Source organism: Clarias gariepinus, chromosome 11 (assembly GCF_024256425.1).
Source record: "Clarias gariepinus isolate MV-2021 ecotype Netherlands chromosome 11, CGAR_prim_01v2, whole genome shotgun sequence".
In the NCBI taxonomy this organism is placed as follows: Eukaryota; Metazoa; Chordata; class Actinopteri; order Siluriformes; family Clariidae; genus Clarias; species Clarias gariepinus.
Genome location: NC_071110.1, coordinates 22,306,063 through 22,321,875, shown reverse-complemented (window position 1 = coordinate 22,321,875; position 15,813 = coordinate 22,306,063). Strand labels below are relative to the sequence as shown.

General features: G+C 37.1%; 1 protein-coding gene across 2 annotated transcripts; it reads left to right on the top strand.

Annotated features, from left to right (window-relative positions):
* Nucleotides 1-8,361: 8,361 nt before the first annotated feature.
* Nucleotides 8,362-13,232, top strand: LOC128532750 (tubulin alpha chain-like). Of its 2 annotated transcripts, none has more exons than XM_053506860.1 (4): nucleotides 8,362-8,449; nucleotides 11,435-11,657; nucleotides 11,732-11,880; nucleotides 11,962-13,232. In XM_053506860.1, the coding sequence occupies exons 1-4, from the start codon at nucleotides 8,447-8,449 to the stop codon at nucleotides 12,940-12,942; spliced, it is 1,356 nt and encodes a 451-aa protein (XP_053362835.1). In that variant the 5' UTR covers nucleotides 8,362-8,446; the 3' UTR covers nucleotides 12,943-13,232. The 2 variants fall into 2 exon arrangements, with proteins under 2 accessions (XP_053362835.1, XP_053362836.1); XM_053506861.1 differs by lacking the exon at nucleotides 8,362-8,449 and adding an exon at nucleotides 10,672-11,294.
* The last annotated feature ends 2,581 nt before the right edge of the window (nucleotides 13,233-15,813 follow it).

Below are 15,813 nucleotides of genomic sequence, written 5' to 3'. Positions count from 1 at the left end.
CATGTCATTAGTTTTTCTTCTTTTATACCCTTTCTTGCCAGCCCTGCTGTGGAGTACTTGGACGCGTGTGATGGAGCATTGTCCTGCATGAAAATCATGTTTTTCTTGAAGGATGCAGACTTTTTCCTGTACCACTGCTTGAAGAAGGTGTCTTCCAGAAACTGGCAGTAGGACTGGGAGTTGAGCTTGACTCCATCCTCAACCCGAAAAGGCCCCACAAGCTCATCTTTGATGATACCAGCCCAAACCAGTACTCCACCTCTACCTTGCTGGCGTCTGAGTCGGACTGGAGCTCTCTGCCCTTTACCAATCCAGCCACGGGCCCATCCATCTGGCCCATCAAGACTCACTCTCATTTCATCAGTCCATAAAACCTTAGAAAAGTCAGTCTTGAGATATTTCTTTGCCCAGTCTTGACGTTTCAGCTTGTGTGTCTTGTTCAGTGGTGGTCGTCTTTCAGCCTTTCTTACCTTGGTCATGTCTCTGTTTATTGCACACCTTGTGCTTTTGGGCACTCCAGTGATGTTGCAGCTCTGAAATATGGCCAAACTGGTGGCAAGTGGCATCTTGGCAGCTGCACGCTTGACTTTTCTCAGTTCATGGGCAGTTATTTTGCGCCTTGGTTTTTCCACACGCTTCTTGTGACCCTGTTGACTATTTTGAATGAAACGCTTGATTGTTCGATGATCACGCTTCAGAAGCTTTGCAATTTTAAGAGTGCTACATCCCTCTGCAAGATATCTCACTATTTTTGACTTTTCTGAGCCTGTCAAGTCCTTCTTTTGACCCATTTTGCCAAAGGAAAGGAAGTTGCCTAATAATTATGCACACCTGATATAGGGTGTTAATGTCATAAGACCACACCCCTTCTCATTACAGAGATGCACATTACCTAATATGCTTAATTGGTAGTAGGCTTTTGAGCCTATACAGCTTGGAGTAAGACAACATGCATAAAGAGGATGATGTGGACAAAATACTCATTTGCCTAATAATTCTGCACTCCCTGTATGTTCCTAGTCAATATACATTGGTATTTTAACCTAAAGAAATTAATGGCAGGAAAAGTAAATGCTTTCATTTAACAGTCAAAAGGACGCGGAAGGAGTGTTTAATTAGGTGATGACAAATTTGCACTTTAATACACTCACGCATTTATCCTGTCCGTTATTTTTTGCCAAGCCAACCTGTCCGTTATTTTTTGCCAAGCCAACTCTCTTTCTTCAGCCGTGTTGCTTTTTTCATTATTATTGGCTTAAACTCCTCATATGTGTGCATTAAAACCCCTGTGAAGTATGCCACTCTCTTTTTTTTTACTTTGATTTTTCATTTTGACTTGTGAAATCGGCGATCCATTAAAAACATCTTTATGTATGCACCATGCACGCGCACTAACTCTGGGTAACCAGTAGTAGGTTGATTAGACTTACAGTACTCTTCTCAGGTGTTTTGGAACCGACAGACTCATGGCATGTGGGTTTGGGGTTAATCAACCCAGAGGTTATGATTAACCAAATGGTAAGTTTAAGATTAACCAAGCTTTCTGGAATACCCCCCTGGTTTCCTTCTACCTGTTGCTACACCAAACAAACAAATAACTTCTGTGTTAGAACACTATAGAATGTCAGGAAAACATCTAATAATATAGGGTGTAATAGGACTGAAATGTTTAACTATATGTTTCATACTGTGCATCACAGGTGCATCTAACATTCCAAGAATCACTAACTGTCATTATGGGCAAATGTGGCTGGTATGGCCCACAGTACTGGAAAGAGAAAAAAGAAGCTGCCTGCCAAAACCCACATTTAAAATCAATCATAAAAACACATATAATAACGTTGTCATCTTAAACACTTTGTTTTCTTAGTAATTGTTTCTAAGTCATTCTGAATTGCCTCTGAACTGTCAATGTTGTTCTGTTCAAGAATTAATGTGAGCTACAAGGCTAACTAGTTTTTAACACAATGTTGAATTCCTAATCATTCTCTAACTCCTAAACAAGGGCATTGCTTGGTGCGTGAAAGAAGGTATTGTACACTGTACATAATGCACTTGCTTTACATTTTACACAATTTAGGATTCAACCCAAAAAAACTGGAAGTCACCTTGTATTCTATGGCAGAAAAAGTGGAAATATAAAGTTTCTTAGGACTGTCCATCACCTACATGGTTTATTCTCCTTACCTTTTGGCTACATAGTACAGTAATACAGTGAAACCTCGGATTACGAGTAACACGGATTGCGAGTGTTCCGCAAGACGAGCAAAGATTTTTAATAAATTTTGTCTTGAAAAACGAGCAAGTCTTGGTTTATGAGTACCGAGTATTATGTATTACGCATGCGCTTTTTATTTTGAGGCAGAGCATCACGTGATCACAACTGAACCAACGTTTTTTCTCTCTCTTGTGCTGCAAAATTGTGGGTAATCGTCTCCCCTACGTTGTGTGTGCCTGCGCATAACTTGACACCGTGCCGCTTTACACGCTTTCTCTTTTTTCTTTAGCGCGCGCACGTGTGTGTGTGTGTGTGTGAAGCCCCCCCCCCCCTGCTTCACACACCACACTTTGCTCTGCACAGAAACACTGCTCTGTCGCAATTCTTTTCAAAGGAAAAAGTGCAGGTTCATTTGTTTGTTTGTTTTACGTTACAGCAGTGATTCTGTTAGTATGCGCTCACACGAGTGTCATTAGGGATGTCCCTTGCTAATTCTTTTCCATATTCATCATTTTTATGTATTTATTTTTTGGGGCTGGGGAACAAATAATTTGAGTTTCCATTATGTCTTATGGGAAAATTACATTTGGTTTACGACTGTTTTGGATTACGAGCCTGCTTCTGGAACAAATTATGCTCGTAATCCAAGGTTCCACTGTAATTTAAAACTACTTCCACCTCTGTTAATTACACTAACTGTCAGTTATTAACTGGTGATCCCCAGCTCTGCCAGGCACAGCTAGTTAGTTCCTCCAATCACACAAGGATATGGGTTGGTGGAGCAAAATAACTGCATGGTACATCCACAAAGTGGATCAAACAACTCTGGTCCAACTCACTTTGGTCTTATTCCTACAAATGCCATTGTTCAAGAAGTCCTGGGGCCTGTTCAGATGCAGTTTTGCAAACCTCAGTCATGTGTCAGTGTTCTATTCAGACAGACAAAGACTTCCGACACCCTTCCAAACAAGCCGTACTTGTTTAGTCTTCTAATTGAGCTGTCATGGACATGGACATTTAACATGCTCACTGAGGCCTGTAGGGTCTAATATCTTGGGCTATTTGTATTTCCCTGAACATTGCACAGTCTGAGGCTGAATGTGCTGGGATGTCCACTCCTAGTAAGATTGTCCACTGCCTTCCACTTGCTCACTGTAAAACATTGAACTTGAAATTGTTTGTAAATGGTTTTATAGATTCCCTTTCCAGATTGAAGTGAAATTGCTTCTCTAAGACCAGTGCTTACAGTACATGCTTCCCTCTTGACATTGTGTTAACACTCACATGAATGCTCCAGACCAGCAAACTGTCAAAACCTTAGATTTTAATAAAGTCTGCACATTTGTTGAGGATCAGTTAATTAAGGTATGAAAATTAGCTGCAATTAGCTGCAACTTACTCTCTGGAAGTATTATTTTTAATTCTGGAGGAATTAGTTTTTCCCTAGTGTTACACAGGTTTTTTTTCCTACTCAATTTTTGTTGAATAAATAATGGCATGTTGAAAAAAGTTATATGTTGATGATTGTCTAAGGTTAGATTTGCCTAAGCCAAGATCCCCTGGTGATGGAATGTCCTGAAAATTATATGTGATTTACTTTTTATTTATTTCCTTATTATTATTATTATTTATTTATTTATTGTGCTTTGTAGCGAGAGCAGGGAACAGGTGGAGGAAAATTTGGAGAGGTGGAGGTATGCTCTGGAAAGCAGAGGAATGAAGGTTAGCCGCAGCAAGACGGAATACATGTGTGTAAATGAGAGGGACCCAGGAGGATCGGTGAGGCTACAGGGAGCAGAGGTAAAGAAGGTGCAGGATTTTAAGTACTTATAGGGTCAACGGTCCAGAGCAATAGAGAGTGTTCAAAGGAGGTGAAGAGGCGGGTACAGGCAGGTTGGAATGGGTGGAGAAAAGTGTCAGGTGTGTTGTGCGATAAAAGAGTATCAGCGAGATTGAAAGGAAAGGTGTACAGGACAGTGGTGAGACCAGCAATGCTCTATGGCTTAGAGACAGTGGCGCTGAAGAAAAGACATGAGGCAGAGTTGGAGGTAGCAGAGCTGAAGATGTTGAGGTTCTCTTTGGGAGTGACAAGGATGGATAGGATCAAGAATAGGTTTATCAGAGGGACAACCCACGTTAGATGTTTTGGAGATAAAGTCAGGGAGGCCAGATTGAGGTGGTTTGGACATGTTCAGAGGAGAGATTGTGAATATATCGGTAGAAGGATGCTGAGGTTGGAACTGCCAGGCAGGAGGTCTAGAGGAAGACCAAAGAGGAGATTTATGGATGCAGTGAGAGAGGACATGAAGTTAGTTGGTGTGAGAGAAGAGGATGCAGAGGATAGGGTTAGATGGAGGCAGATGATTCGCTGTGGCGACCCCTGAAAGGGAACAGCCGAAAGACAAAGAAGACTTTTTATTTATTTCCATTGTTCCGCCTTAGAACATTAAGTTAATTTCTGGTGTTCTGCCAAATTCTGCTGTCTTATTAAAAATATCATAGTGTGAATTAATAGTTTTACACTACCCTATTGAAAAATTCAAAATGCTAAAGGGATAAATGTACTACAACAGTAAAGAGGAGCATGATTCTATTAACAGTTTTAAATCACAACTTAAAACTTACCTCTTCAAATCTGCTTATTCATTGTAATTTTATTTATTATTATTATTATTATTATTATTATTATTATTATTATTAATATTTTATGTATTGGTGTTTTATTGTATGTGTTTCTGCTGTAAGGTGTCCTTGGGTGTCTTGAAAGGCGGCATCAAATAAAATGTATTATTATTATTATGTTTTTATACTTTATTATATCGTAATTGGTGATCTTACCGCCAACTATACAGTAGGTCACATTCTTCCTCATCTTCCAGGCCTCTTAAAGACAATTTTCTGGACCCTTTTTTAAAATTCATCATTCCCCTATCTTGTCTTCATTCTTGAACTCTTTGTCTGCTTTTTTTATCTGGTACTCTCATACACTCTTTATTCTTGACACATTTCCTCTCAGTACCACTAAGCATCTAGTTGGAGATATGTAAGTCCCATCATCGCCACCTACAAAGCTCTCTAGGTCTGGTGCACAGTGCCTCACCCCAAAGTGTAGATTCTTTTTAGGAATTATTATTTTTTCATTTTCTCTCCCTCAGTTGCAGTAGCAAGTCGCATCACGCAAGAACTGAACAACAAACACAAATATTACACCCATTTTTTTTTACTTTACAGAGCAAATTACCTCATTAATAAAGTATTTAGTTGAATACCAAGGATTGTATACTGGGTGTTGCTTGTGTGTGCCTTGAACTGCTTAAAATGTAGGTTTTAAAACAATATCTCTTCATCAGGTTTTAGGAATAGTAACAGAACAAACATTGTATTATATAAAGTATTTTTTGAACTACAGTACTGTTAAATCAATCTGCTTTGAAGCCTTGGTTCTTCATGAAGAAAACAGATGAAGAATTACAGAATTACAACTTCATTAAGAATAACAGAAACAAATCTTGCTAAAATTGCATCTGTAACTGGTTTTGAATGTGGGTTTTGGCATGTTAACTGCTCTCTCCACACAGTCTAATTAATACTCATAAAACTGAAAAGTGATACATATGATAAAATATTACAGTGCTCTTCAGCATCTATTATCAACACTTTTCGAAAACTATGCAGAACTAACACAATCTTTACACAATCAATCAATCAATCTTTATACATCCATGGACACTATGGACAATTCCACGCACATCACATCTACACTACTGTACATGTTTACGTTTACATTCTGGACCATTGCACAAAGACACTTTAATAACCTTTGCACAAAGTCACTTTTTCAATGCATATTTGCACACCATTATATTTCTATTTGTACAGTATATTTCTATTTTCAGTTTCTATTTTTAGTTCTATTTTTCCTAGTTAAATTTTATTTTATTTTTTTATTTAAATTTTCTATCATATTTCTTTTATTCATATTTATTACTTGTTATAAGCTTTAATTCTCTTTTTAAGGTCACTGGCGGCCGTGTAAGCATTTAACTACATTTCGTACTGTGTATGACTGTGTATGTGACAAATAAAATTTGAATTTTGAATTTTTTTGAAAGGGGCATTTTCTTTCGGGAGTCAAGGGAAGCAAGGCTTCTTTGGTATTTTGACATTGTATTTTTTTATTTAAAAAACACAAAAACAAACAAACAAACAAAACCAACTCCATTTAACAACTTGTTTCGCATAATAACCTCTTCTATGCTGTTGCTGACTGCCATCTTTTCTATGTTTTTTACCAAGTATTTTAAAGTAAGAAAAACAGTGCCCCCTAAATATTATGTAGTAAATGTGTGGTTAAAGACGGTATTGCATTTTCACCCTCATGTCCGAAGCCTTGTTTTAAATACCCACAAAAATTGAAACATTAACCAATCATAAAGTGCTGTCTTCATGGCATTGTCAAACTGATTTATCAGAACCAGGCTATGGAAAGCCAGGATGAAGTAAGAAGGCTACTGTCATACAGCTGAACAAACTGTGTTTGTTAGACCTTAAACTACCACTAGATAAGCAAAAAAAACAACAAAAAAAAACACACACACACACACAAAAAAAAAAAAAACACAAAGCTGCATGTGTCAAGTAAAAGGGCGGGATTCAGACATTTAGTGAGAAACATTATGCAGGCCCGTAGCCAGCCTAGTGCAAGGGGGGTTCTTTTTTTTTTTTAAAGTGGACCTTTTTTCTCAGTATTTTGTATTTGAGTATTTACTCATTTTGTATTTCATTTTGAGGTTTAAATACTGCATTTTAGTGACGTGCTGGATTAGCTTGTCTGCTGGTATCATAATGTGCATGCTTTTGAAAAATATTACCAATAATTATCTCATAATAATAATATACAGATATTAAGGGGAAAAGACGATCAGTTAATGTACTTACAAGACTGTGGGATGGATAAAAATCAATTTTTTAAATTTTTTATTTAAATAATAATGAATAATAATTATTCATGATAACCTTCATTCGAATGCTGTCTACACCGCGTATAGACACCAGACAGCATCACCTATGGTTAATAGAATAATTTAATAAATTTGCTAATTTAATATAATAATGTATTAATTCAAAATAAAATGTTAATAAATCCTAATACTATGCATGGTCAAGCAGGTTTGTTTATGCATTGAACTTGTCGTTCTTTCTTTTCTTTTTTTTGATGGATTAACATTTTTAACATAATAAATTCACAGATCCATCAGATAGGCTGCTGTCTGTTAATGTTTATTTAAGATGTTACAGACTTGTCATAGCCATTCAGACTGCTCATGAAAAGGCACAAGAGAACTATTCTGTGGGGTTGACGATTAGCTACCACTTAACTAGCGTTAGCAATTTGATCTTGAGGTAGTAACAGACTTACTCTGTTTGGCAGTCTTTTTTGAACATATGTTCAATATTCTGCAATAATGACGCTGCTGCTGCTTTTTCTTCCGTCTCTCCTGCTCTTTTTGACCCATATTATACACCGGTGGATCCCACCTTACAGATTTAAAAAACTTCAGTTGCTGCGCAGACTTGTAACATGTCGCAGTTTTTTTTGTAAATTGTTTTGTAATAAAGTGTTATTTTAAATAATGGCCAACAATTTTAATCTGTCTCAAAGAAAAAATAAATAAATAATAATAACAAAAATTTTTGGACATTTGGCAGTGGGGGGTGGGTCGTTCGAACCACCCGAACCACCCGAACCCCCCCTGGCTACGGGCCTGTTATGTCCACATTGAGTTGCTAGCTGGTAGTGCTAAACTTCAGCTGTTGTTTTGATGGCTGGGACTCTTATAGTGTTTGCTTGCCTGGATTATCTGCATGTGTTAATTTACTGTAGTGCTCTTTTTTTTTTTTTGCTACTGATTAAACAGAGAAAATAAGAAGTACGGAAATATATTGAGCACACACAATAAGCAGAGGAGTTTGTCTGAGTGCCACTGCTTGTGGAAAGCCTCTAGTCCAATCAGATTACTCGGTCTGAACTAACTGTTGCATAATTACATTTAACATGCAACAATGACATACAATGGCTGCATAGTTTAGCGCTTCTCACGCTATTATGATGCAACAAAGCCCAAACCTTAAAGCATAAGTGACTGGAACCCTTTTAGACCATTTTGTGTTCTTACTACAGACCTTTAAGCTTTTATTAAGATACACCTTAAGGCCACATTCTTTAAAATGGTAAGTATTTAACTGTTTCCCTTCCTCTTTATAATTGATAGCTACCAGTGAGTTTATGTCCTTTTGGGGAATGACATTTATAGACAGTATAGTATGTGGAAGCTTAATAAATTGTAACATAATGTTTTGTAATGTCTCACTTAAAATGAGTTACCCAACCATTTTTGCCCTGTTTACCAACAATGTTTTACATGTTAGCCATTTTGTAAAGTTAATTAGTTATGAAAATATTTGGCACATGTGTGTAATACAGACTTTTAGATACAAATACATTTCCTCATTTTACTAGTGGTAGTTTTTTTAATACTGTTTTTTTGCTACTGTTTAAAATACAGCTCAATGTGTATTTTAGCTCATGTCAAGATGTTTAAATATGTTGACCATTAGGAGTCACATACATCAATCAGCAATTTTAGATACTGAGATTAAAGAAACATAAATGTCACAACCTTATATTTATGGTTCCATCCATTTTTTAAAATGCCTATTACATCATCGCTGATACAAAATAGTTAACTGAATATGTACAAATTAATGTACATATGGTTTGTGTTGGGTGTGTGCAATAAAACACTTTATGTAGGTTCTATTACAATATTCCTTTACTGTTTTTAGGAATGGTAAAAAACAAGTATTATACTCCTATGTTGCATAACATAACTTTTGGACTATACTTACAGTACTTTTTTGCAGTAGGGGTTGCTAAATTAAAATTAAACACAGAAAACAAGAAGTATTAAAGCAATTAGTTTTTCAAGTTCATATACAAGGGTTTATATTTCATGTGTTATGTAAGCCTACTAATTATTTAATACAAATATAAATTAAATGTTTACTGATTTAGTTTGTAATAATGGTTCTTTTATTTATTATTATTATATGTCTGGTTATGCATTTAGAAAATAGAAAGGGAGTTGCATAAATTAAATGTGTGTCTGCTGGAGTGTATAGTAGCTGGAGTATGCATAGATATGTAGCAGCAGGTTTCAGATAAAAGGTATACCTGCATAATGAAGTTTTATGTAAAACAGTACTCTAAAAGTTTGTTTGGTTACATTTCATTACAGTGGTAAATAAAAAGGACATGGAGGTCCTCTCAGTTGGACCCCTCAGAAAGGTCACTGTTTGTGGGAATCCTCACGTCTAATCAGATAACTTGATTGGAATCAACTGTTGCATAATTCAATTTAAAATGCAACAATGATATGTGGCTTAGAGCTTCTCCCTTAATTATGATGCAACAAAACCAAACCATTGAGCGCAAGTGTTCCAGCCCCCTTTAGACCATTTTGTGTTCTCATTACAGACTTGTAACAGTCAAGCTGAGAGAAATTACGTTACATTTTAGCCCTTTAAGCTTTTGTTTAGATACACGGTTAATCCACATTCCTCAAAATGGTAAGTATGAAACTCTTCCCAATAGTGTTTAAATTGTTAGCTACGTGACTTTATTTACTTTTTGGGAATGACATTTGTAGAGACAGTATGTGAAAGATTATTAAATTGTAACATAATTTGATGTAATGTAACATCTCACTTGAAGTGAGTTAAAACATTTTTGCTCTGTTTACTAATATATAATGTTTCATTTCTAAAAATATAAATATTTGGCCCATATATGTGCTGTATTACAGACTTTTAAAAACACCTTTCCAATCTTAAACTTGCCTATTCCAAGATATGTTTTTAAAGTTCATATAAAAGTTCAAAAATGATTTATAATGAGGTTTTGTGAAGCTCTTGTGATCACACAGAAATTAATTAAAAAATGATTTATTTATTGAGAATAATTTTTTGAGTAGAAAGTATTTTTAATTCAGCATTTTAGATCACATTAAGGTGTTTAAATATGTTTGCCACTAGGAGTCATGAAAATCAATCAACAATTTTAGATTAGTAAATTTAAAGAAAAATGTGCTTTCAGGAAAAAGTGGTCACGTGATCAGTGCTGAGCAGGACTGGCGCATCCCAACTGGAGCTTGCGCATTAAGGAGTTCTCCCTGACCAAGTCGGCTTTTAAATCTCCTCATACTTACGTATTCAGTCTAGTGTGAAGTGTGAAGATTTTTATACAGCACATAAAATTTTGGAAAATACACATTAAAATGTAATTAGTGAAGTGGTTGCTCAAACAAAGAGGTTCTCTTGGGCTTGGTACTTGATCTATAGTCAAGTAAAACCATAGCTCATTTCATATCTTGAATTTTGATCAGAAGAAATGCTGTCATCTATTTCATCAGTTCATCAATTGGTTCGTTGCTGTGCTCTAGTACATGTTTAGGATCACATGTAGGAAATATATGCAGTAGAATTTAGATATTTTGGCACAGTTCCAAGAACCAGGGAGGAGTAGAAGACAATATGAAAATTCTTTTAGAATGGGGAGTCACTGATCAATGACGAAACATTTATTGTTGTGTTTTTTTTGGTGTTTTTTTGAGAAAGTCCGGACTGGAAAATTGTCTTTAAAGAAGCGAAAAACTTACTGGAGAGAGAGATATATAAATGGCGGTGATGCAACTTATAGAACTCGAGAAGTTGCAGAGCAGTACCAAAAGAGAATATAGTGTGTTGAAGTAAAAGCTAGAGTTTGAGACATAAACAGGATGTTTATGACTAGAAAAGAACATTTAAACTGAAAGGAAAATGAGGCCAGATCAAGGCCAGAGGGAGGCGATAATGCAACATAGTGGATGCCAACTGCTGGTAAACACCAAAAAGAAGAAGAAACAGAACAAGACAAGATCAGGAAAGAAAACATTAGACATTTTTTTAATGAAGGCTGGACTGAGAATTGGCTATAAGAGGCTGGGGAGATGAGGGAGAATGAGACCTACAGTTGTTGGTAATGCAACCTACAGGATTTCAACCGCCATTAAACAACAAAGAAGTAGAAAAAAAGATCTTATTATTACATCTGCACTGTCAGTAAAATGCAGCATACATCAGCTATGAAAATTTCGCAAATGTGCCTTTTGTTTACAGCGTGAGTGCATCTCTATCCACCTGGGTCAGGCTGGTGTGCAGATTGGCAATGCCTGCTGGGAACTCTACTGCCTTGAACATGGCATTCAGCCGGATGGACAGATGCCCAGCGACAAAACCATTGGCGGTGGAGACGATTCCTTCAACACCTTTTTCAGTGAGACTGGAGCTGGGAAACATGTCCCCAGGGCTGTGTTTGTGGATCTGGAGCCCACTGTCATAGGTGAGATTATGATTTGTTGGCATGGCTGTTATATATTATTATAATTATGACCTAATAATGGTATTTTCCTCTAGATGAGGTCCGCACTGGAACATACCGCCAGCTGTTTCACCCTGAGCAGCTCATCACAGGAAAGGAGGACGCTGCCAACAACTATGCCCGTGGTCACTACACTATTGGCAAGGAACTAATTGACCTGGTGCTGGACAGGATCCGTAAACTGGTAAGAAACTTTTGTTTGTACACAGTTGTAAATTTTTACAGATTTTTTTAGAAACTGACCAGCATTCATCATTCTCTCCAGGCTGACCAGTGCACAGGTCTCCAGGGTTTCCTGGTCTTTCACAGCTTTGGTGGTGGAACCGGTTCTGGTTTCACTTCCCTGCTGTTGGAGCGCCTGTCTGTTGACTACGGTAAGAAGTCCAAGCTGGAGTTCGCCATCTACCCAGCTCCTCAGGTCTCTACTGCTGTGGTGGAGCCCTACAACTCCATCCTGACCACCCACACCACCCTAGAGCACTCAGACTGTGCCTTCATGGTGGACAATGAAGCCATCTATGACATTTGTCGTAGGAACCTAGATATTGAGCGTCCTACATACACTAACCTAAACAGGTTGATTAGTCAGATTGTATCCTCCATCACTGCCTCCCTCCGTTTCGATGGTGCCCTCAATGTCGATCTCACTGAATTTCAAACCAACTTAGTGCCCTACCCTCGTATTCATTTCCCATTAGTCACCTATGCTCCTGTGATCTCTGCAGAAAAGGCTTACCATGAGCAGCTCTCTGTATCTGAAATCACAAATGCCTGCTTTGAGCCGGCCAATCAGATGGTGAAATGTGACCCACGTCATGGTAAGTACATGGCCTGCTGTCTGCTATACCGTGGTGATGTGGTGCCTAAAGATGTGAACTCTGCAATCGCAACCATCAAGACAAAGCGCACCATCCAGTTTGTGGACTGGTGTCCCACTGGGTTCAAGGTGGGCATCAATTACCAGCCTCCCACTGTGGTTCCAGGTGGAGACCTGGCCAAGGTGCAGAGGGCTGTGTGCATGCTGAGCAACACCACAGCCATTGCAGAAGCCTGGGCGCGTCTTGATCATAAGTTTGATCTGATGTATGCCAAGCGTGCTTTTGTGCACTGGTATGTTGGTGAGGGTATGGAGGAAGGTGAGTTTTCTGAGGCCAGAGAGGACATGGCTGCCCTGGAGAAGGATTATGAGGAGGTTGGTGCTGACTCCATTGATGGCGAGGGAGAAGAAGAAGGAGAGGAGTATTAAAAGCACTACTGATGTGTGAAATGTTTTAATTGTAATTTTAACAAGATTAATGCAAATTTTATGTAATTTAACTTCATGGACTGTAAAAAAAATCTTAAAATAATCCAATCTATTTACAACAAGTTACTGTCAAATATTATTTAAAAGCTAAAAAAGAATTGTTAGTATACTGTTTATTTGGTATAGAGAATAAAAACACAGGAAATAAAAACACAGGAAATTAAAACACAGAAAAGAAATGTAAAATTACTTAATGTTATATAAAAGTCTAAAATGACCCTAAACAAATAAAGCCCAAAAAGAATACATGTTTTGAATATCAAGTCTTTATTTGGAACTTGATGATGACAAACATGACAAATGAAAGCACAACAAACTCAATAACAGAGATAGAAAGACACGGTGTCAAAGAAGAGCTCTCTCCTTCACGGTGGAGAAATGGGAATTTGGAAACATTAAGTATTATGAAAAGGATTATAGAAATTAAAAAGGGACAAGGAAGAAATATTTAACAAAAGAAGCTTTAAACTGAAAGGCAGAAGGATAAAATCAAGACCAGAAGATGACGATGATGAAACTAATTGTTCACATAACACATTCATGAACACATAAATGAAGGTGTACAGTAAGGTGACATCTGTAATTACAGACATTAGGGTTAGTACAGTACATGACTGAATTGTGGTGAGCACATTGTGGGAATGTTGACTGATAAAAAATAGAATGAGAGAAAATGTGCTAAAACATTTTGGTGTTGTTTTAAGTGCCATAGGTTTGGGCACATGACCAAACAGTGCAAAGGAGAGAGAAGGTATGTTGGGTGTGGTGGGGATCACGGGTGTACAGTAGGAAATGTGGGGAAGGAGTAAAAGTTTTGCAACTGTGGAGGGTGTCACAGTGTAGCCTATTGGGATATGAGGTGATGAAAAGGGAGGTAGAGTTGCAACTGATAAGAACAGGAGAAAAGTTTCCTTTGCTGTTAAAATATTATAACAAGAAAAGGTAAGAAAAGCAAAATTGGGAATGTGAAGATAATGGTAATATGAAAAGGAGTGAAGAGAAGAAGACGGTAACCTTCATTGCAGGGGTGATAAACGCAAGGTCTGAGAGCGGGTCTAAGACTAAAAGCATTCGGATTATTGCAAAAGCTGCGGAGCACCATATGAGAGAACTAAAATGAAAAGAAATTAATGAAGAGCTCAGGATACAGTCTAGCCAAAAAGAAGACATGCGTGGGTTGCTGATCTTCCAGCAAATGCATGTCTCATAACTAATAGACAAAGGCTGAAGAATTTTATACTCAATCGAAGTAAAAAAATAAAAAGATGTACAGTATACATCCGGGACACCTGTTGAAGGCTAATTTGGATTTTGGTTTATATGGTTTACTGTATAAGGAGAGATTGCGCCATATTTTATTTATTAAACGAGTCCCTTATAAAACAACACGTCTGGGAAATGAACATGAGTATGTGGTAGAGAAAGGGTAGGCGGGGAACAAATGAATAGTGGTTGTAGATTATTACAGCTAATAACAGAAAAAAATAGAGTTAAGAAAGCTTATGAGTTGAAGGACAGAGCAGGGACAGAACATTAGCAACCTGATATGGTGTGGGAACTTCAATGGGCAAAACTGAGAGTAGCCAATGGCAGTCTGGCCATCTGGAGTGCCTGGAGTTTTCTTGGTGGGCTGCTGGCTAATGTGGGCCGGCCCAGTCTGCACAAATATATGTATAAAAATGATGGAAATCATAATAGCCCATCTCTTTTCTATGCAGATGGATAAGTGCATCAATTGCACGGGCACTGCTGACAAAGAGCGTGTGTTTGTGTGCACGCAAATGTATCGCCCTCCCTCCCTATTATGTAGTTTGGTGTATTCCATGTGTGTCTTGAAACATGCCCACTTTAACTTCTGATTCACATAGGGAAAGATATGAATCATTACTCGATACAGCAAATTTCTCTGAGCAAATAATTCATAATAATTTATGCGAAAAAAGTTACATAAAAAGAAGATAAATGCTTTAGAGGTACAGTGGGGCAAAAAAGTATTTACAGATGTGGCCATTAAGACTGCGGGTGTTTTCCCGCGTGATGCCGCAATTTAGCTCTTGCCGTAAGCAACATTCGGGAATTTAAATAAATGTGTTGTGCTTCACTGAATATCCGCCAGATGGCGCATGTAAGGACTTTTATCTAAAAGCCGGACAAAGTACAACGAAGAACTGTGTATAATTAGTTAGCCTAAAACAATATTTTTTTTTAATGCTGAAGCAAACATGAATTTTATTTTGTTTTACAACAGATCTTAATGAATGTGTGTATATGTGCTTCATATTATTTTCATAATGATGAAATTATAAAGTGCTTTAAAATTCCTAATAAGTTTTTATATAGTTTTTGTAATGTCTTAACAGGGACAAAACAGTGAAAGACATGGCAATGTCTCGGTTTAAATGGTCTTGAAATTAATTTTCTGATAGTAGGCTATCTGATGTTAACTATGCGAATGTCCTGATTCGTGAATATGCCAACATATCTTATTTAAAACGTAAAAATGTGTCGACATCATCAGAAGACATGAATGGAAAATATATATAGGCTATATATTATCATATTAAGTAAATATTATTTTATGAACACAAAGTTCTTCAGGCTTTTTATAATAATCATATTTGCTGTTTATGTCCAGCATTGAATATTTATTTCATCCATTATTTAACCACGGCCGGAAATAATAGCTGGAATGTGATGTAATTGTGAATTCATGACTGAAATAAAGCTGTTCATCTTTGTAAAGTACTTTCACTTTACAAAAGGCAGCGTTTTTATCAAAAGGTTGATAAACGTGTGTTGTACAGTATATAC